Genomic DNA, 21,730 nt, shown 5'->3' with positions numbered 1-21,730 from the left:
AGGTGTTGTCACTATCTCAGCTGTACAGACAGGCATGGGGGTCTCTGCTTACAGAAAGCCAGGCTGTGTGAGCACCCAAACCCAGGTGCTTTTTGACTGCCAGCCTGGGTTTGGTTTGTTAAACCCTTTTCTCCATCCCAGAAGTGCCAAGCAGGGCCCTCCGCAGCCAGGAAGGAGCCTGGTAACAACTATGCAAATAGGGTTAGTTAAGAGAAACGATTTTAGGAACAGCAGTAGCTGGAAGACAGGGATGAAGCTGCACTTGCCATGTTGGGTGAGTAGCTGCAGTCTGTCCAGTCAGAAGCCGACAGTCTACCGGGCAGGCAGCCCCTTCTGTGCCCATGTAACGTGGCACTTCATGGGCACAGCAGAGCTTTCTGCTTCGCTTCCCCAGCACAGTAAGAGGCAGCATCCTTCCCATTCGCTTGTCTGAAAGGGAGCCAAGGTTGGCAGACCCCCGTGGGCACCCGGATGGGAACGGAGGCCTCTCAGATTCCACGGAGGATGCAGGTTGCAGCGCTGGTGCCTTGGTATGAAAGAGGCTAAAGCCTGCACTCGGGGAAGGGAGTAAATCTCTGCACAGGTACCCATGTCTCTTCACAGGTATCACAAAGGCAGGCCACGCAGCCAGGGCCAGAAGCTCAGGCAGGCCCGATGCACTCAGGGAGGCTCTTTGCCTGCAGAACCCCCTTCAACATGAGGCACTGTCAAAAGCAAACTGCCCCAGGGGGAAGAACAACAACCCCCAGGAGAGCACCAGCCCCTTCAGAACCCAGCAGGAGCGCCAGGACTGGCACAGAGCGAAGCCCCGGGCTGGTCCAGGCTGTCAGGCTGGGATGGGCCGCGCTGGGGTGGGCAGCAGTGTGCCAGGCAAGGCCTGTGGTGGGATGCTGAGGGGAAGGAGGTTGGGCAGCGCTACCCCACGGCCCCCCGCTGCCGAGGTGGTTCAGAGCTCCTCGGGGCAGGGGCTGTGGCGGGACAGGGACGGGGGCGGGAGCAGCCACCGCCGCACCGGGCTCGGGGAGCTCCACACCTGCCCGGGGCGCTGCCCGCAACCAAAATGGCGGCAGCGGCGGCCGCGCTCCTGGCGGGGGAGGCGGGGCGCGATGGGCGGGGCGCGACGGGCGGGGCCGCGCTCACCGGCGGCGGGGCCGCTGTCGTTGCAGTTCGGCGGAGGCGGCGGTCGGAGCCCCTGGGTTGACGGGACGACCTTCGCGCAGCGCTGCAGCCGCCGCCGCTGACCGACAACTAAGCGGCCCCGGGGCCGGTAGCCATGGGCTCCGAGCGGGACTCCGAGTCGCCGCGTTCTTCCTCCATCCACTCGGCCGCCGCCAAGTGCCCCAAGCCCGGCCGCCGCCGCCGCCGCCTCTCCTTCCAGAGCGTCTTCTCCGCCGCCGCCGCCTCCGCCGCGGGCGGCCGCCGCCGCTCCAAGGCCGAGCCGCCTCCCGCCGCCCCGCCGCCGCCTCCCGCCGCCCCGCCGGCCCCACCGCCGCCTCCCCCACCGCCGCCTCCTCCGCCGCCGCCGCCTCCTCCCGAGGAAGCTGCGGTGGTCCCGGAGGGTAGCGGCGAAGAGGAGTTGGAATGCCCGCTGTGCCTGGTACGGCAACCGGCGGAGAACGCCCCGCGGCTGCTGTCGTGCCCGCACCGGTCGTGCGGGGCCTGCCTGCGGCAGTACCTCCGCATCGAGATCACCGAGTCCCGCGTCAACATCTGCTGCCCCGAGTGCAGCGAGCGCCTCAACCCCGCCGACATCCGCCGCCTCCTCCGCGACTCCCCGCACCTGGTCGCCAAGTACGAGGAGTTCATGCTGCGCCGCTGCCTCGCCGCCGACCCCGACTGCCGCTGGTGCCCGGCCCCCGACTGCGGGTGAGTGATGGGGGGGGGGGGGGGTGTGCTGTCCCCTCCGCCCTGGGGCTGCCTGGGGAGGGGGGGACGACCCGTCTGTCCTGGGATGGATCAGGAAAGGGGGATGCCCCACCCTGGTGGGGTGCTGCCCGTCCTGGGACAGGTGGCTGCATCCCAAGGGGAATGGTTCTGGACCTGCTGGGGTGTGGCTCATCCATCCCTAGGGCATCCTGGGGATGGTATCGCAGCTGGGATGGTTCCTAGGATTTGATAGGGTGTTGCTCATCCCCAGCACATCCTGGGGCTGGTATCCCGATGGGAATGGTTCCTGGGGCCTGCTGGGGTGCCTCTCGTCCCCAGCATATCCTGGGGATGGTGTCCCAGCTGGGATGGTTCCTGGGGCCTTGCTGGGGTGCTGCCCCATTCCCAGCACATCCTGGGGATGGTATCCCAGCTGCGATGGTTCCTGGGACTTGATAGGGTGTTGCTCATCCCCAGCACATCCTGGGGCTGGTATCCCGATGGGAATGGTTCCTGGGGCCTGCTGGGGTGCCTCTCGTCCCCAGCACATCCTGGGGATGGTGTCCCAGCTGGGATGGTTCCTGGGGCCTTGCTGGGGTGCTGCCCCATTCCCAGCACATCCTGGGGATGGTATCCCAGCTGCGATGGTTCCTGGGATTTGATAGGGTGTTGCTCATCCCCAGCACATCCTGGGGCTGGTATCCCGATGGGAATGGTTCCTGGGGCCTGCTGGGGTGCTGCCCCATTCCCAGCACATCCTGGGGATGGTATCCTGGCTGGGATGGTTCCTGGGACCTGCTGTCGTGCTGGGGTGCTGCCCATCCCCACAGGGGTCCCAGGACAGCACAGGGATGGCTTGCCCCCCGTGGGGTACTGCTGCTGATACACACTTCTGGTCCTGCCGAGTCACACAAAGAGCCCTCACTGCAGGTGTTCTGTGCTTGCCTGTCAGCTGTCTCTTGAGGCCATTTGATGGGCCTCGGGTACCAAAATGACACTCCATCTATCTCTACTACCTTGCTAGAGCACTAGGATTTGACCTTGGGGATTGTGGAAAGACAGACGAGGCCGGTACGAAGGGCAGGACTCGAAGGGGCTTTTGGCTGAGCCATCATTTCCTGAATTTAAAAGAAAGCTTTTTTTTTTCTGCACAAATAGGAAGCGTGGAGTTTCCCGGCCGCGGGTGTCACCGTGAGCTGTGGGGACAGGGCACGGGGACACCCTGCAGCTTCCACACTGGTGAAGAAGGAACCGTAAACGGTCACTTTTTCCCAGTGAGGACGTGAATGCCCAGCACGCAGGAGTGATGTTGACTCACTATCCATTGCCTGAGTGAGGAAACGTCTGTCTGTCCAGAAGTCAGCCCAGCCAAGCTCGATGACTTTATCATTATCTGTGTGTTGCTTTCATTTTCTCTTCTCTTTTCCTCCAAATGAGCTCTGTTAGGTTTCTGTCTGAGCCTAAGCCAGAGCTGTCTGGAAACGGGCTTTGTTCAGGGAAACTCGGGGAAGCGCCGTGAAGTTTAGCGAGAGCTCAGCTTGGATTGCAGCTCATGAAAGGAAACATGAAAGGAAAATCTGACCTAGTAGTGGGAATGGAAAGCGTGGTGGGAGGGACGGTTGTGAAGATTTAATCAGAGCGGTGTAATAGCCTTCCTATGCAAATCGGTTAACCTGGCTCTGGTTACCCATTTCACAGCCTTCCATAAGGGCTTCTTTCTTCACAGGGCCGTCTTAATAATGAACAACAACAGCTCTCTGCTCCTTTCTGAGGCAAAGTCAAGCGCTGGATCTTGATGCTTCCATAGCACTAGGGATGAGGTGAGGGGGATAGAGCAGGTTGTTCTGCCTGCAGAGCAGGGAATGCCCCTGCTGTTAACCAGCTAGAGAAAACCCAGTTCCTCCTTACAGATTCTCAGCTCTTTGGCTGCTTCGATCTTGATCTGTGCTCGGGGTAGGGAGTAAATTCAGCCCTACCTCACCCATGTCTGGTTGGAAGGAGCATGGCCTGGAGGGCGTTGCCTTCTTGATAGTAACCCAGCCGGAGCCTGATCCGACCGTTGCTTTGACAGTTTGGGCAGCCTGGTGTCATGCACAGCTCTTCCTGGGAACAAAATAACCTCCTCCCCAATCAGCCAGTTCACAGGGTGAGCCAGGCAAGATGTGAGCTGGCATCTTCCTCAGAGCTGCCCAGTAGAAGCGAGGAGCAGAGGAGTGACCGCGGGGCTGTGGGAGAGCCGGCAGCTCCGGTGGAAGGAGCGGTGCTGGCGTCTGTAGCGCTGGAACAAAGGCTGTTGGAATCGGCTCTGGGGTGGGGAGAGGAATTACTCACCCTGTTCGTTCATCCCAGCCAGCCTGTGTCGCTGTGCTTATGTAAAGGCAGGGTATGAATTATTTACCGTGGGCTTCCCCGCCGTAGTAGTGCGGCGCAGGGAGACGGAGCAGCAGCGCAGGGCTTGGGGAGGAGGGGGTGTGGTGATGCTCGTGTCACCCACCGGCGAGCAAGGGGCTGCTGGGTGATGGTGGACAAACCCCCCTGCCTGTGGCACGCTGCATCCCCTGCCTTCTGCAGTCTTTCATAAATGAAAGAGCCTGGCTGTGCTGCTGGGAAGAGGAGGAGGAGGAGGACCAACACATCAACCAATGCGTGTTGCCATGGAAACAGTGGTCGATTGATGCGCCATCAATCGCAATACAGATCATTTTCTGCCTTCACAGCTTTGTTGGGTTGGTTTGTTGGGGTTTTTTCCCCCCCCCCCTTGCTACAATCAGGTGGCGTCGCTGTCTAGTGTATGTCACGCTGCATCTCCTAGGAGCTGGGGAGAACAACAGGAGCTTTAAGGAAACTGAGCTGTGTAGGCTGAGCTGGGTGAATGAGGCTGGAAGCAACCGGGGAGGCAGAGCAGGGGCAGGAGGAGGAACGAAGGGAACTCATGGCTGTCCATGAACTGGGCTGGAAGCTGTGAGCTTCCCAGGGCCTGTGAGCTTCCCAGGGTCTCAAGAATCATAGAATCCCAGACTGGTCTGGGTTGGAAGGGACCCCAAGGATCACAGAGCTCCAACCCCCCTGCCACAGGCAGGGACACCAACCTCCAGGCCTGGAGCTACACAAGGCTGCCCAGGGCCCCATCCAACCTGGCCTTGAACACCTCCAGGGACGGGGAATTCACTACCTCTCTGGGCAGCCTGTTCCAGCCCCTCACCACTCTCTGTAAAAAACTTCCCCCTAATATCTAATCTAAACCTTCCCTCCTTTAGCTTTAGTCCATTCCCCCTTGTCCTGCCATTATCTGCTCTTTTAAAAAGTCGAATCCCCTCCCGTTTATAAGTTCACTTCAGGGACTGGAAGGCTGCAATGAGGTCCCCCCACAGCCTTCTCTTCTCCAGGCTGAACAAGCCCAGTTCCCTCAGCCTCTCTTTGTAGGGCAGGTGCTCCAGCCCTCTAATCATCCTTGTGGCCTCCTCTGAACCCTCTCCAACAGTTCCACATCCTTCTTGTATTGCAGGCCCCAGATCTGGACACAGGACTCCAGATGGGGCCTCACGAGGGCAGAGTAGAGAGGGACAATCACCTCCCTGTCCCTGCTGGCCACTCCTCTCCTGATGGAGCCCAGAAGATGCTTGCTGTCCTTGCTGCCTGGGGAAAAAAGCAGTGTTTTGCTTTGAACCTGGCTTGAACCTGGAAGCAACTATTGATGGAGCGATGTGTCGGAGGCCAGGTGACGAGCGGGCGTGTGCTGGCCATCCAGGCCCCACCATGGCTTAATCCCAGGCACATCGCTTCAACAGCCCCTTTTGAGTCACCCTTGAACTGAATTGGGAGATGTGGTCTGTCTCCCCCTGACAGGCAGCTGTGTGGTTTCTTTCCCTTTGTGGGCTCATCCATCATATTTGCCAATTCAGCTCTCAGAATAAAACATAAATGATGAGCACTTTAGTTTCTCTTAGGATTTGCTCCAGTGTCTAAAAACACCCCACATCTCTGGTGAGGGGTTAATTTTGGAGCGTGGGATCGCTTAAAATATCACCCTGAGCTTTCCTAGCCTGCTGTTAGGGTTTGAAATGGCAGCGTGTCATAACACAGCTGGCCAGGTGTAGCTGGGGTGGGTTTCTTTTTGCCAGGCGTTGGTCTTTGGCTGTATGATAGTGGCAGGGTAGGGATGCTTAGTGGAATAGCATCCTAGACAAGATGCACAGGAGTCAACACAGGTCAAGTTTGTCCCTCCCAAGCCCCCAGGCCATCAGTGTCCTGCCTCTCTTCCAATATTGGCTTCACATCCAGGAGTGTGCAGCTGTTGATGTGCACAGAGACCCCCATAAATCGTGCCCCGTGCTTGTCGTGGAGATGTTGTTTCTTTAGTGCTTATGTCGCACCCGGGCAGGATGAAGTTGCTTAAAACTCCCACGGGATATGAATCATTGTGGTATGACACATTGAGTGGTTCTCACGCTGCTGCCTCGGAGAAGAGGCAAATACAACTTGAGCTACACAAGCTCTAAATAGAAAACCTTAAACAGGAGTTCTTCTCCTCTGACCGCTGACAGAAATACTGAGGATGAGCAACAGAAAATACACCCTTTGCCATCCTGGTGGTGCAGAACTGGAAGGCGCTTCTGGCACTGCTCACCACAGCCCCTGCCAGCGGAAACAACCTCCTCTTAGGTGACCCCAAGTCTGCTTTCCTGTGGTGGGGCTCAGTGATGCCGCTGAGACTCCTGTGTCTGCACCGCGCTTCCTTCTGGCAGCGTCATGCTGCCGCTGCTCCAACACCCTGACTCTGCCTTCCCTCCCCTGTGCGTCCAGTTGTTTTCACTCAAGTTTTGGCTTCCTCCCTTGTTCTTCACTGCTCGTTCAAAGGAAACTCTGGGGTGGATGGAGAAGAGTTTTCTTCTTGAGACAAGCTGAGCATAGGAACCCCTCTTGTTCCATTTTGGTTTTTGGAACCATTCAGCTGATTGAAGTGCCCAGGACAATCTAAGCTTTCCTAGACCCATCTGGGCCGTGTTGCATCCACCCCTGTGCCTGTCCTGAGGACGTGGGGTATGTGCATTTGGCCATGGGCACCTGGAGAGAGCAGCACGAGCCTGTCCCAGGAGCCCGAACCAGCAGAACCAGTGAGCTGTTAGCAGGGCAAGACAAATCTGCTCTGTCTGAATTGACAGTAAGAACTGCCAGGAGTTATTGAGGAGAGAACTTGATCTTCTAAGCTGTCTGTGTAAAAGGTGTCTGCCCCCAGTAACCCAGTTAGCACCGCTTAATTTCAGGCCCAGCAGTGCGAGCCACAGGATGGGAGAGAGCAGGAACTGCACTGGCATCCATGCTGCTGTGTGGACAGTGGTGGGAAAAGAGCTGGAAGAAGTGAGGTGGGAGAGGTGGACCACCCACCCACTCTCCTTTTGCTGACCTTTCCCTAGGGGGGCAATGCTGCCACAGGCTCTGTGGGTGAAAGACCACGTCGCTCAGCATCGCTTGAGGTCTCACCACAGCACCTCTTCCACCAGCTGCTTGCAGCAGAACAGCTCAGGCTGTGATACCTCCCGTGCTGCCCCCGGGCAGGCTGATTTGAAAGGCTGTCGCTTGATAACTTTGCCTCTTACTAATTCACCCCGTGCCTTCCTCCTCCAGTTACGCGGTGATCGCCTACGGCTGCGCCAGCTGCCCCAAGCTGACCTGTGAGAGGGACGGCTGCCAGACAGAGTTCTGCTACCACTGCAAGCAGATATGGCACCCCAACCAGACCTGCGACATGGCCCGCCAGCAACGGGCGCAGACGCTCCGAGTACGAACCAAGCACACCTCTGGCCTCAGCTACGGACAGGAATCCGGGCCGGGTATGGATTCACCTGGGGGGGGTTGGTTTTTTTTTGGTTACTGTAGCTGCAAAGCCAGGGGGTGGAGGGCTGAGGGGGTTAGCACCTTGCAAGGAGCTCTGTGCGTGGCGCAGCTGAGGGTCACCAGGGTGAGAACGGGTGTAAAACTCAAGTCATTCCCCCCCTTAGAACAAATCCATCGGGCTCCTCCAAGAATACAAAACACACCAGGACGTGACGACGTGCTTTGGGCCCTTCTGCATCACGGCAGCTCCCCTCATCCGCCCCAGCTAGGCTTGTGGCTGTTTTGATCTTGGATCTTCTCGCTTCCTGCCCAGCTAAACGCTGAACAAATAGGCACTTCTTATCCTCCCAGCTTCAAATTTGGCTGCTGCTGTAGTAAAAAAGTAGCATTCATGCCTAGCTGAGTGTGGGGAACCTCGCTGCGTGCGCTGTTAGGTGTTAGTAATGTCGGGGATGGGTAAAAATGCCAGCTCTCAGACTCCTACACTGCCTGGCAGGAGTGAGGGTGGAGGCTGAGTTCATTAAAAATAACCATACTGACTCTGGCAGTGGGCAGTAAGGCTATTTCATAAAGCCCTGTCCTGCCCCCAAACAAAACTCCCCACTTTTCCTTCTGTGTCAGGAGTTTGGGTGTTAATACACATCTTTAGAACAGAGTGGTTTGGGGGTGGCTTAGAGAGCTCTCGAGCTTCAGCCTGCCCTGGTGAGAGGGACCCTGAAAACAGACAGCACAGATGTTACCACAGCCTGTGAAACAAGAGTTTCTGAGTTGGGTTGGGTTTGGGTTTGTTTTTTTTTTCACCCTTTTAAAGGAGGTCCCTGCCAGGAAGAGCTTAGCACTTAGCCACTGAAAGGGAGGTTCTTGAGACAGTGGTTTTTTCCCCACCCCGTTCTTGCTGGATTCAGTGTGGTGATTAATAAGGTGCGAGCTGGTCTCAGCAGCTGGATTTCCTATGGTGGAGTGTTGCAGAAGCTGCCAGCAAAGCCCTGAACCACTGCACAGCCATTGCGTAACCACGATCAGATGACACCCGAATTAAGGAGGAGATGAAGGACCTTTAACCCACTCTGCCAGCAGCAAGCTGGGCACTGGACAGCCTCCGTGCTGGACAGCCCCTGTACCAGGTTCCTGTGTATGGCTGCAGACAGGGTTCCCTGTTTGGCTGCTTGGGAAGGGCAGGTTCTGAGTTCCTCCGAGTTTCTCTGGTTTCTCTGGTTCTCTGGTGTGTTCTGTCATTCTTGGCCCATGAGTCACCTTAGTGGAGCAGTTTAGTAATGGTTTGTTCTTGTGCTGTTGCCTTGGCTAGCACGGGGCAGGCAGGACTTGTTCCCAGAGTGTTCCTCTGTCCGAGGCTGGAATGAGTTCCAGAAGTGAGTGCTGTGCTTGGTCCTGCTTTTTGGGCAGATGGCTTTGGTGGGATCTGTCTCATCAGTCTGCTTGCTCTGAAGACAAACTGAAGGCACAGCTGCTCCCTTTGACTGTGATCAGTGAGGGTGTCCTGCCCGTGCAGCAAACAAGGGTTTTGGCTGTAGAATCACTAAGGCTGGAAAAGCCCTCCAAGATCATCCAGTCCAACCATCCCCCTCCCACCTCTATCACTCACTAACCCACGTCCCTGAGTACCTCATCCAACCTTCCCTTGAGCACCCTGAGGGACGGTGACTCCACCACCTCCCTGGGCAGCCCCTTCTGATGCCCAACTGCTCTTTTGGAGAGGAAATTTCTCCCCATTTCGAACCAGAACCTCCCCTGGTGCAACTTGCAGCCATTCCCTCTCAGTCTATTGCTGGTTATCTGCAAGAAGAGGCTGAGCCCCAGCTCCCCACAACCTCCTGTCAGGGGTTTGGAGAGAGCAACGAGGTCTCCCCTGAGACTATACCAAGAGCCCCCTCGTTGATCTTCATACTCACAGCACAGAGTCCAACCCCATCCCATGCTTCTTCCCCCCGTAGCTGATGACATCAAGCCGTGTCCGCGTTGCAGCGCTTACATCATCAAGATGAACGATGGGAGCTGTAACCACATGACGTGCGCCGTGTGCGGCTGCGAGTTCTGCTGGCTGTGTATGAAGGAGATCTCGGACCTGCATTACCTCAGGTGAGGAGGGGAGCAGGGCATGTGCTTCTCTGTGGCTGGTTGGAGGAGTTCACGTCGTGTGTCAGCCTTTCCTCCTCCTGCCTCTCCCACCAGTCAGCAAAACTTCACCGTTTTCCCCTTTCTGCCCCAAAGAGCTGAACTTTCTCCCCACTTTACAGTCTGAAGGTGTTCTTCACACCACAAAAAGCTCCTCCTGATACAGTTTCATTTGAGAGCTCTTGGCATACAGGATATTAACTGTCTGCCTGGTGATGTGGTGATAACCTTCATGAGCAAAATAATCTTGATAGGGACAGGAAAAAAAGAGGGAACCCTCTTTTTTCCCCCTCTTGTCTACACAAATTTATGCCAGAGTTTTGGGATTTACTCACGTGGAGGGTGAACTTGGGGTTCTTGGGGATGCTGGGGAACTGCTGTGGTTTTAATGTCTTTTTTTGGGTTATGTTTTCCTTCCATTAAGTCCCTCTGGCTGTACATTCTGGGGCAAAAAGCCATGGAGTCGTAAAAAGAAGATTCTGTGGCAGCTTGGCACGTTGATCGGCGCTCCCGTAGGCATTTCCCTCATCGCTGGCATTGCCATTCCTGCCATGGTCATTGGCATCCCTGTGTACGTTGGGAGGAAGGTAGGTGTTGTGGGGAGCAGGCAGCTGGAGCTGGAGGGTTCGGGGTGTTCTCTGTGCTCGAGGAATTCAGGGCTGATAAAAAGGGTGGGTCTTGTTGTAGAACCAAAATTCATCTGTTTCTTCTAAACCTTGTCTTATCTTGGGGGCTTTGTGTGGGCAAAGGGAAGGTGGTGGCTGATAGCCCTTTGGGCTGGATTCCTCTCAAATGTGTTTTGTGTTGCTCTTGTGCCTGTGCCATGAACCAGGAGCACCCAAAGAGAAACCTGGTCCCTTTTTAACACCTCCCCTGATGGTGGGCTCTGCTGGAGGGGGGCTGGACACTGAGCATCACGTGTTGGCTCACATAAGTCACTCGTTTTGGTGCTGACCTGTGTGATGCTGTCGTGTGTCTGTGCTGATGAGGAGGCGTGGAGAGGGAAGAATTGGCACGTCAGCTCTGTCCATAAACACAGACCCACCTGCTAGATCCGATCCACAAGGAGATCTGTGGTCAACATGAGGTTCTTGAAGGGCTCATTAATGTCTTCTGCTGGCGTTGGCTCATGGCCCTACTCTGTCCTCACCCAGTGTTTCTCCTTCCATCAGATCCACAGCAGGTATGAGGGGAAGAAAACCTCAAAGCACAAGAGGAACCTGGCCATTACTGGTGGGGTCACCCTGTCCGTCATTGCCTCTCCAGTCATTGCTGCCGTCAGTGTAGGTAAGTGGGCACAGCCCCTGGGCCAGTTGTCACTGAGACAGGTGGGTAGCCCAGCCCTGTGAGGTGGGGTGGCCAGAGGGTGCTGTGCTCCTCTGCACGTCCTCCTGGGCTTGGCTTGGCCTGGAGCCACCGCTGGGCTTGTCTGGAGCACCAGGTGCCCGTGTCAGTGGTGGAGTCCGTGACACATGGAGCTTTTACCCATGGGTTGGTTTGCTGGCTGATATCTTGGGGGTTCAGTAGGGGCTGTCTGTGCTCTTGGGGGTTCCCTTGCTCTGCATGAACACAAAGGGCTCCCCCAACATCTGTCTGCAAAGTTCTAGGACCATTTTGCATCGAAAGCAGCGCAGACCTAACTGAAAGTGCCCTTACCCCACGAGTCCTTCCTGTGTCACCCAACGCTGCTCAGCCTTAAGCTCCTCTTAACTCAGCACATGCTGCTCCCCAGGTATCGGGGTGCCCATCATGCTGGCTTACGTCTACGGCGTCGTGCCGATCTCGCTGTGCCGAGGTGGTGGCTGTGGAGTGAGCACCGCCAACGGGAAGGGTGTGAAAATCGAGTTCGATGAAGATGATGGACCCATCACAGGTAAGGTGATAACTGGGGAAGGGGGGGGGGGGTGTGTGTGAAGCTGGACCCTTTCATCACCTCTTGTTGTGAAATTGTGGGGGCCCTGAAAATGTCCCAAATTGGGATGTTTCTCTTTACCCAGGTTTGGCTGGAAGTGGTTGTTTACTTCTGTCTTCTGCTGGTCGTCAGCTGTGTAGCTCTCAAAGTGAAATATCACCTCTTCCTTCTGATACTCCATTCCAAACCAGACGAGACATGTGCTGTCTGACCCCCCAGCTCTCCCAGTTCCCCTGCTGATCCCAGTTCCTGTGCTGTTCTTCCCTGCAGTGGCTGATGCCTGGCGAGCCCTGAAGAACCCCAGCATTGGCGAAAGCAGCATTGAGGGGCTGACCAGTGTGCTGAGCACCAGCGGCAGCCCCACCGATGGGCTCAGCGTGATGCAGGGCAACTACAGCGAGACAGCCAGCTTCGCCGCCCTCTCGGGTGGTACCCTGAGTGGTGGTGTCCTCCTGGGAGGCAAGGGGAAGTACAGCAGGTAATTCAACTCGTGGGCACAGCAAGGAAGGGTCTTACCTACTCCCTATGCCTGTGTTGGTTGAGGAGGCTTATTTTTGGGAGCGGTCCTTCTTTGCCCTGGGAGTCACACCCTCATATTTATACCTCTCTGTCCCTTGTGGAATAACCAGTCCCAGCAGACCAGGGTACTTCTGGAGACAGTGCTAGGCTGGTTCTTGCAAGGTGGACAAGAGAAGAACGAGTTTCTCTTCCCTCCTGAGCTCCTTGAAACTCCAGAGCTGATGCTTTGGGTTAATTTGGAACAGCACAGAGATGCCTGCGTGGCTTAAACCTCTCCCAGCCCTCTTAGCCCAGCCCGTAGAGCTTGGTGTTTCCTGTAGCAAGCTGGGTCGCTGCTTTCCAAGTCAGGAGGTGACACCACAGTTTAGAGGAAAACTTGCCTTGTGAGTCAGTTTGCAGGATAATTAGAGACACGTGTTGATACGGCAGCCAGGATATAATCACAGCCATGCACTGGGTCTGTGGAAATCTGGTCTTCACAGGAATTGCATGAGTCACAGATGTAAACACAGCTTTGCCTTCGTCATGGAGAACAGAACTGGGTTTACTGAAATGGAGCCAAAAAGTGAGACTTGATGAGAGGAACCAGTGGGATTAAACACTGTTATGCTGACCTGCATTGGCACAGAGGGTTCCTTGCATTCCCATGATGGACAGGGAGGGGTTGGTGTCCCTCAGGGACCCTCTAAGGCATTTCTGAGGAATCCTTCTCTTCTCTGCAGGCTGGAAGTTCAGGCTGATGTCCAGAAGGAGATTTTCCCCAAAGACTCGGTCAGCCTGGGGGCGATCAGCGACAACGCCAGCACCCGAGCCATGGCTGGCTCCATCATCAGCTCCTACAACCCCCAGGACAGGTAGGAGGACATGAGTGGTGGTGGTGGGTGCCCCCCAAGGCGCTGCTGCGGGTGGGAGGGTGACTGTGGGTGCACCAGCCTGCTCTTCTGTAGCTGGAGAAGGGATCTGTCCTTTTACTCACACAGAAGGACTGGGGATAGTTTGGGAGTAGCCTCCATGGGCAATGTGGAAGCTGGGGAGGGGATCCATAGCCCAGGACCCTCAAGGTCTGTCCCTGGCTGCTCACAGGGACTCTGGTGCTTTCCCAGTTTGTAGCTGGGGGATCATCTCACCTGAAAGCAGCAAGTGATGATGATGGTGGTGGTGGTGGTGATGGTGGTGGTGATGGTGGTGGTGGTGGTGGTGGTGGTGGTGGTGGTGGTGGTGGTGGTGGTGGTGGTGGTGGTGGTGGTGGTGGTGATGGTGGTGGTGGTGGTGATGGTGGTGGTGGTGGTGATGGTGGTGGTGGTGGTGATGGTGGTGGTGGTGATGGTGGTGATGGTGGTGGTGTCTCCCAGGTGCCATGGGGTGGTGAGCAGCCCCTTGCTGATGTTTGGGAACTGCGATGTGCTGAGTGGTGACCCAGTCGACCCCAGTAACCATCCCCAGTAACACAAGGGTGCTTCTTGTGCAGGGAGTGCACTAACATGGAGATCCAGGTGGACATCGAAGCCAAACCGAGTCACTACCAGCTGGCCAGCGGCAGCAGTACCGAGGACTCTCTGCATGTCCACACCCAAATGGCAGAGAATGAGGAAGAGGAGGAGGAGGAGGAAGAGGACGGTGAGCAGGACCAGACGTGCAAACACCAAAGCTGTGACCAAAAGGACTGCCTTGCCAGCAAAACCTGGGACATCACCCTGGCCCAGCCTGAGAGCATACGGAGCGACCTGGAGAGCTCCGACAGTCAGTCGGACGACGTGCCAGACATTACCTCGGATGAATGCGACTCCCCCCACTCTCAGACTGCAGCAGCCTGCCCCCAGACCCCCAAAGCTAGAGGTGCTGAGAGCCCAAGTGCCCACCTGAGCCACTGTGCCCAAGCTGAGGGCTGCAGGCTGGATGAGATTGTCCAACTGGAGTGCATCGAAGCCCGAGTATGAGCCAGCCTCCTGAGAAGCACACTCGCTGTCATCGCATCGTCTGGGGCAGGGTCTTGTCCGTGTTGGCTTCTGTTTGCAAATCTCCAGGTGGCTCCCAGTCCTCACCCCAGGGAGCTGCTGGTTCTTATGTGACAAAAAAAACAAAAGAAAAAGGAAAAAAAAAACCAACCCAACCCCACAAACCCCCCACAATCCCTCCCTCCCCCCTTTTTTTGTTTTAATTTATTGGTTCGAGCTCTGTGAGATGTGTAAGAGTGTAAATATGTACGTGTGTCTGTATGTCTGCAACCATCCTAAGGGACTATTGGAATAAAGACTCTGGTTGTCATTTGATTCGCATCCAGCTCCTCCTTTCAGCCTGGAGAAGAGAAGGCTGTGGGGGGACCTCATTGCAGCCTTCCAGTCCCTGAAGGGAGCAGAGGAACAGGAGGGGAATCAGCTTGTTAAAGGGCAGAGACTGGCAGGACAAGGGGGATGGAGTGAAGCTGAAGGAGGGAAGGGTTAGATGAGATATTGGGGGGAAGTTCTTTGCAGAGAGAGTGGTGAGGGGCTGGAACAGGCTGCCCAGAGAGGGGGTGGGTGCCCCATTCCTGGGGGTGTTCAAGGCCAGGTTGGATGGGGCGCTGGGCAACCTTGTGTAGCTCCAGGCCTGGAGGTTGGTGGCCCTGCCTGTGGCAGGGGGTTGGAGCTCTGTGATCCTGTCTGTGATGCTATGATTCTGTGATTCCTTTACACAGCTGTCTGCTGGTATCCTCTACCTGCTTTTGCCCTTTGCCTGAGTGTTTGTAAACACTGCCCAAGGCATGGGGAAGATGGAGACACCTCTTTTCTGTCTCTAGAAAGTGGGGTGCCAGCCTTGTTCTGCTGACAGTGACGGTGGGGCTGGGGTCTGTGCTTTGGCCTGAAGCTGTAGCAGGGAGTGGATCCCTCTTCTCCCTGGGCAGCAGTAGCAGGACTGTGTCCTGGTTAAAAGAGGGGAAAGGTGGGGACTTAATGCTGTGCTGAGCCAAATTCCTGGTGCTGCTGGGTGTAAGGGAGCTGAGGAGGCTGAGGGCTGGGCTGGTGGCTTCAGCGAGATGTTGGGGACAAGTGCTGCTGAGCCTCTGCCCTTCCCCAGCCTAGTCCCAGGAGCCAAGGCTGCAGTGCTGTCCCTATAATTACAGTGTGGGTGCCTGGGGTCTCAAGGAGCCTTTTCCAGGAGCAGCCTTGGTGTGGATTTCCCCCTGATGAGAGCAGAGCTGGGTTGCTCTTCCCTTGGTCTCAGCCCCTCTCGCCCGGGCTCTTTCTGTCAGTGACATCCCTGCAGCTTTGTTAGGGCAATTGCCACCAAACCAGCTCCTCTGGGACCTCAGCCCCAGCCCTGACCCTTCTGCTTTTCTCCCTCTCTCTCTGCAGATCCATCATCGGTACCTGGGAGCCTGGTCTCTGCCCCATGGTCCAGCAGCATCCCACCCTGAGGGGCTGCGCTTCCCCACACCCCAGCCCATGGAGGTGGATCTGTCTGCTGCATCCCAGCCTGCAGCATCCTCAGCCTGCTGCATCCCAGCCTGCAGCATCCCAGCCTGCAGCATCCCCAGCCTGCTGCATCCCCAGCCTGCAGTATCCCAGCCTGCTGCATCCCCAGCCTGCTGCATCCCCAGCCTGCTGCATCCCCAGCCTGCAGCATCCCAGCCTGCTGCATTCCCAGCCTGCTGCATCCCCAGCCTGCTGCATCCCCAGCCTGCTGCATCCCAGTCTGCTGCATCCCCAGCCTGCAGCATCCCAGCCTGCTGCATCCCCAGCCTGCTGCATCCCCAGCCTGCTGCATCCCCAGCCTGCAGCCATCGCTTCAGGGCTGACTGACCCAAGTGTGGTGGGGATGGATGGGCAAGGGGATGAGGTGGTGTGGTCTGTCAGCATGGTGTATCGGTGTGGTGTGGTCTGTCAGCGTGGTGTATCGGCGTGGTGTGGTCTATCGGTGTGGTGAGGTCTGTCAGCGTGGTGTATCGGCATGGTGTGGTCTGTCAGTGTGGTCTATCGGCGTGGTGTGGTCTGTCAGCGTGGTGTATTGGTGTGGTGTGGTCTGTCATCGTGCTGTATCGGTCTGGTCTATTGGTGTGGTGTATCAGCGTGGTGTGGTGTATCGGTGTGGTCTGTCAGTGTGGTCTATCGGCGTGGTGTGGTCTGTCAGCGTGGTGTATCGGCGTGGTGTGGTGTATCGGCGTGGTGTATCGGTGTGGTGTATCAGCGTGGTGTGGTCTGTCAGCGTGGTGTATCGGTGTGGTGTATTGACATGGTGTGGTGTATCGGTGTGGTGTATCGGCGTGGTGAGGTCTGTCAGCGTGGTGTATCAGCCTGGCGTGGCAGAACGTGGGGGTGGGGACAGGGCTGTGCCTCCCCTCCGCGGAAGCGGGCGAAGGTGGAGTTCTCCCTTTGTTCCTGCGGTCCCGAGGAGCTGGTCGGACAGGAATTGGAGCAGCAGTGGGGTGCAGCAGGTGAGTGGCTCCGGTCCCCGTCCTGCCCAGGGACGTAGAGACCCCGATGGATCCAGCTGCCAGCCAGGGGGGAGAGGGCAGGGCAGATCCTGGGGACATCAAGGGACGCTGATGGCCCCGCTCTGACCCCGTGAAGATGTGTCAAGTGGGTAAGTCCAGGTCTGGTGCAGTGATTGTAATGGGAGGAGGCCCCAGCCTCGCCCATAGCTCCAGCACTGCCTCCTGGGGGGGAAACTGAGGCACGGAGGGGAGCTGAGGGGTTTGGAGCTGGGCTGAGACCCCAGGGTGACGGTGGGTGTGTGGGGAGGGTGGCCTCAGGGTGGGTCTTGACAGGGGAACAGTCCAGCTGCTGCTGTGGTCACCCCTCAAAACTCTGGGTTCTCTGGGTGCCAAACCCAGTGCTGGAGCAGCCGTGTCTGTGCAGCTGCTCTCCCCACAGCTTCCTCATCGCTCCGGGGAGCCCTGGCCCTTCCCAGTCCCATCAGGGATGCCTGGCTCCATGGCTGCTGGCCCTCTCCCACTGCCTCAGTCCCAGGAGATCCAGCTGGAACTGTGGTTTGCATACCTGGGGCTGCCAGCAGCTGCCACTGCATCACCTCCTGCCCCATCCCCTGCCAGCATGGGGCATGTCCCCTGGGGCTGTCCCCAGATGCTCATCCTGTGCTGTGTGGTACAAGGATGGGAGGGATGGCTCAGTGCTGGCCGCCCAGCACCGTGCAGCCTGCTTGCCCAGCTCTCCTCTCCCCTCTGCCTCAGACCACCTTGACCCCAGCAGCCACCAAAGGGTCCTCATGAAAACGGGCCTCATCCTCCTCATCATCGGCCACCTCAATTTCATCACCGGTGCCCTTGTCCACGGCACCGTCCTCCGTTTCATGGTGGCCCCTCAGGATGCTGTATCCCTCCAATACATCGTCACCAATGCTGCCTCCACCATCTCCGCGCTGCTGGTACCATGGGGGGGCTGGGTTGGGGGTACGGGGGATGTGGGGGGGCACGGGGTGTGCTGAGGTGGGTGCAGATGTATGGGCAGGAGGTGGGATGCTGGCGGATGCAGGGTGGGGAAGAGGTAGGATGCTGGAGGATGCAGGGTGGGGAGGAGGTAGGATGCTGGAGGATGCAGGATAGGCACCACTCCATTTCCCCTTTCCTGCACTACGTAGGTCTTCCTGGCACAAAACTGGGGGCAACTGCCCCCCAGCTGTGCCAGACTGGCTGGCTGAGCTTTCAGGGCCACTATCAATGGGGAAAGGGGATGAATACCCCGGGGCAGGCACTGTGCATCGCTGAGTGCCTCACCCTTCCTTGCAGACCATCTCCTGTGGAATAGCCGCCCTCATGCTGTCCCGCTACCTCGCTCCCACCGCCCTAGTAAGCACCCCCAGCCCCACAGCCCCTCACCCAGGGCCCATCAGGCCACAGCCATTCACCCCATGGAGTGTTGCATGGCTGCCACGTCCCCTCACTCGGGGACTGTTCCTGGGGAGGGAGCCAGGGCGGGTGGCCGTGCGTGGCCCTGGCTCCCTGCACCCTCTCCTCTCTCCCTGCACCCTCTCCTCTCTCCCTGCACCCTCTCCTCTCTCCCTGCACCCTCTCCTCTCTCCCTGCACCTTCTCTTCTCTCCCCTCCTGCAGAAATGGGCAGTTTTCGCCCTGAGCACCAGCAGCAGCCTGGGCTGCCTGTCCTGCCTGCTGGGGCTGGCCGTCTCCATCGGGCTGACGCTGGGCAGCCAGGGACGGGCGCTGCTGGCTCCCTGCACCATCGGCAATGTCGCCCTCAGCCCAGTCTCTGGCGAGTGCCCCTTCGATCCCACCCGTGTCTACGTGAGTCCATGGTGGGCTGGGGATGCCGGCGTTGGGGACAGGGGGGACCTGATGCTCTGTGTCCTCGCAGAGCTCCACGCTGTCCCTCTGGGCTGTCTCCCTCCTGCTCAACTCAATGGACGTTGTCTTCGGTATCCGCTGCCTCTTGCTCACCCTTGATCTCCTCCACCTCGGCCGGCGCTGCCACGGGGTGCTCCGAAGGAAGGTGACTCCCAGTTCCCAGCTCAGTGCTGACCCGCTCCCATGCAGGGCTGGGATGGACCTGTCTGAGCTTTGGTGGCTGGGACAGGGGTGGGATTTCCAACCTGAAGCTCTTGTGTCGTCCCCGCCCCAGTGCCGCTCTCACTGGTGTCTCTGGCTTCCAGGTCTCCTTGCAGGGAGCTGCCATGGAGAGCCCAGGCCCTGGGCAGTGGCTGGACTTGCTCAGGCTGGACAGTGTGGAAACTGCCCAACTCTGAGAGGGACCCGAGGGCCAACCCCATGGATGTACCTCAGCCAGACCTGCCCTGTCCCAGCACCTGCACAGCCCTGTGACAGTATGTGATTGCCCCCCAGCCCGGCTATCAGGTGGCGACAACCCCTTGATGCCACCAGCCAAGACACGTGAGCCCATCCCCATGGCCTCAGGTCACCCAGGGCTGCAGCGAGGGAGGCGACCAGGCTGGATCTGGACCCCACAGGGAGGAACTCTCCCTCCCGCCATCCCCGGTCCCTCTCCCACCACTGACTGCACTGACACAAACTTTATTCTGCAGGTATTAAAAGACCAGAAGCATGTCCCCTCCCCGCAGCCCCCACCCCTGCACCAGCCATGGGGCTGTGGAGAAGGGGCTGGCCCAGCCCCGTGGCCGTGGCAGTGTGTGCATGCGTGGGGGGTGCTGGGGACCCCTTCCCCGAGCCACCAGGTTGTTGTCCCCTGCACCGTGTCCTCACGCCCGCCGAGGATGCATCAGCAGCTTCTCCTCCGACCTTCTCAGCCGGGCTGGGTTGTCCCCCTGCTCCAAGTGATGGGTGGGATGGTCCTTGCTTGGGCAGACTCCCCTCGTGGTCGATCCAAGGCAGGAGCCCCCCCAGCAATGGGGACCGTCCCCCCCCCCAGGCTCCTCCTTGCCCCAACCTCAGTGGGCTCCAGGGTCGTGGGGGCACAGCAGTGGGGACTGCAGAGCCTGGGCAGGGGACGGTGGCCGTGGCCGGCTGCAGGGCGGGGGGGATGGTGTGGGGCCGTAGGGGCAGTGGGGGGGCTGTGAGGGCCGTGGGGGGCTGTGGGGGGGTCCTGGGAGCTCAGAGCTGTGCGGCGCCGCTGGGGTCACACTGCAGCAGGCGCACGATGGACGGGTCGCTCTTGGCGCCTTTGATGAACTCCTCCAGCGAGAGTTTGCCTGCGGGGGGGACACGGCTCAGCCCAGCCACCACCCCCCAACCCCGGGAGCACGGCCAGGACCGGAGCCCTCCCAACACCATGGATACCCACCCACCGACCACAAGCACCCTTGGGCTCTGCTCCCCAGGGCTAGGGGAGCACAGCGAGCCCCTCCGGCTGCCGGAGCTCCCCATGGCCATCCCGGAGGATGCGAGCCATTTAATCAGCACGCGTGTGGCTCCTCCTAAGACCCCTGGATTTATCCATGAGACCTTTCCCTTAATCCCCTCCAGCTCCTCTCATTTACCATCGTTATTAGTATCCATCTGTCGGAAGATTTTTTCCGTTCTTTTCTCTGGAGTCGATTCATCTTCGGGCATGTTCATCACCGAGGAGACCATTTTGTAGATGGCCTGGGAGAGGGAGATGGGGATGAGGGTGGGTGCAAGGTGGGTGCCTGCTGTTGCCCACCTGAGACAGGAGGCAAGAGTTCTGGGCTGCCCTGGGAATGGGGGTTTCACACCCTCCCCATGCGATGGGGCTATAGGGAGCATTAACTCCCAGCAGAGCTGGGGGCAGCGGGAAGCAACACAGCTGCAGGAGGTGGATGGGACCTGCTCATCCAGGGAGGAGATGCCCACTGAGATGTCACTGCAGTGGCCTCACGAGTCACCTTCTGATGCCGATGCCACCGGGCTGTGGTCTGGGCAAGGAGAGCATCTCCCATCCACGCCTGCAACTTCTGGCCACGCATCCCTTTTGCCCCCGAGTGCTCAGGGAGGAGCATGGGGAGCAGGACCAGTGGGAAGAGTCCCAGGATGGGGTGTCAAAGGGATGTGCCCAGGACAGGGAAGGGCCAGGGGATGCCCCAGGGTAGATCCCTGAGGGGACTAATGCAGGGACCATACCCCCAACCCACCCACATCCCAGGAGGGGATGGCCACCATCACTCCAGGGCGCAGCACAGGACCACAACCTAGGAGCTGCGGAGGGGGCACCCCGTACCTGCACGATCTCCAGCATCTCCTCCCGACTGATGTAGCCATTGCCATCCAGGTCATACATGCTGAAGGCCCACATGAGCTTCTGCTCCAGCTTCCCGCGGGAGGTGACGCTCAGCGCGATGATGAACTCTCGGAAGTCGATGGTGCCGTCGCCGTTGGTGTCGAAGGTGCGGAAGACGTGCTCGGCGAACTTGGAGGCATCCCCGTAGGGGAAGAAGTTGGCGTAGATCTTCTTGAACTCCTCCACGTTGAGGATGCCCGAGGGACAGTCCTTCAAGAAGCCCTTGTACCAGCCCTGCAGCTCCAGGTCGGAGAACTCGGTGTTTTCCCGCAGGTCCTGGAGCATCTCAGGGCGCAACTTGCTGTTCTGCTTCCCCATCCTGCTGGGATGCTCCGGCCGTCTCGGGGAGGGGGGGGATGAGTGCTGCAGGCACCTGGCCCTGCTTGGGGAGGGGGGTCCCTCTGCGCTACAGGAGGGGAGAGGGATGGGGCAGCACTCCCTGGCAGCCCCTGGACACCCAGGCAGACGCAGGCTCTGATGCAGCCCCCTCCATCCCCACTGTCCTCTCTGAGCTGTCGGGGCCAGTCCCAGGGACCACCCAGCGCTGGGCAGTGCCAACCCCCGAGCATTTGCGTAATAAGCCCTTATAGCTCATTTGCATAATATATAGGCGATCTATAGCTGCCATGGGGGGGGAAGGGCAACCTGGAGGAGGGGAAGGGGCTGGATCCAGCCCCGGCAGTGGGGCTGGCTGGGGCTCTGGGTCCAGCCCGGCTTTGGGGCTGGCTGGATCTGGGTCAGCTCCCTCGGAGGGTGGGTTATTTTCAGCTCCTCCGCTGCCTCTGTTAATATTTGATGCCTCTGGC

The 21,730-nt window shown here is 58.4% G+C and overlaps 2 protein-coding genes across 2 annotated transcripts; one reads left to right on the top strand and one right to left on the bottom strand.

Moving 5' to 3' along the window:
• The first annotated feature begins 1,223 nt into the window (after positions 1-1,223).
• RNF19B (ring finger protein 19B) lies at positions 1,224-14,529 on the top strand. Its single transcript, XM_084274062.1, has 9 exons — positions 1,224-1,866; positions 7,492-7,697; positions 9,654-9,798; positions 10,259-10,421; positions 11,007-11,121; positions 11,567-11,707; positions 12,017-12,224; positions 12,988-13,119; positions 13,734-14,529. Exons 1-9 carry the CDS (start codon positions 1,274-1,276, stop codon positions 14,200-14,202), a joined length of 2,172 nt encoding a protein of 723 aa, XP_084130188.1. The 5' UTR covers positions 1,224-1,273; the 3' UTR covers positions 14,203-14,529.
• Positions 14,530-19,780: 5,251 nt separating this feature from the next.
• Positions 19,781-21,242, bottom strand: HPCA (hippocalcin; the record flags this gene model as incomplete). The annotated part of the gene is made up of 3 exons (XM_084274168.1): positions 19,781-19,878; positions 20,167-20,272; positions 20,865-21,242. 3 exons carry the CDS (start codon positions 21,240-21,242, stop codon positions 19,781-19,783), a joined length of 582 nt encoding a protein of 193 aa, XP_084130294.1.
• Positions 21,243-21,730: the final 488 nt, after the last annotated feature.

The sequence above is a fragment of the Gallinula chloropus genome, assembly GCF_964237585.1.
Source record: "Gallinula chloropus genome assembly, chromosome: 22".
Classification (NCBI taxonomy): Eukaryota; Metazoa; Chordata; class Aves; order Gruiformes; family Rallidae; genus Gallinula; species Gallinula chloropus.
This window is presented reverse-complemented; position numbering and strand designations above follow the sequence as displayed.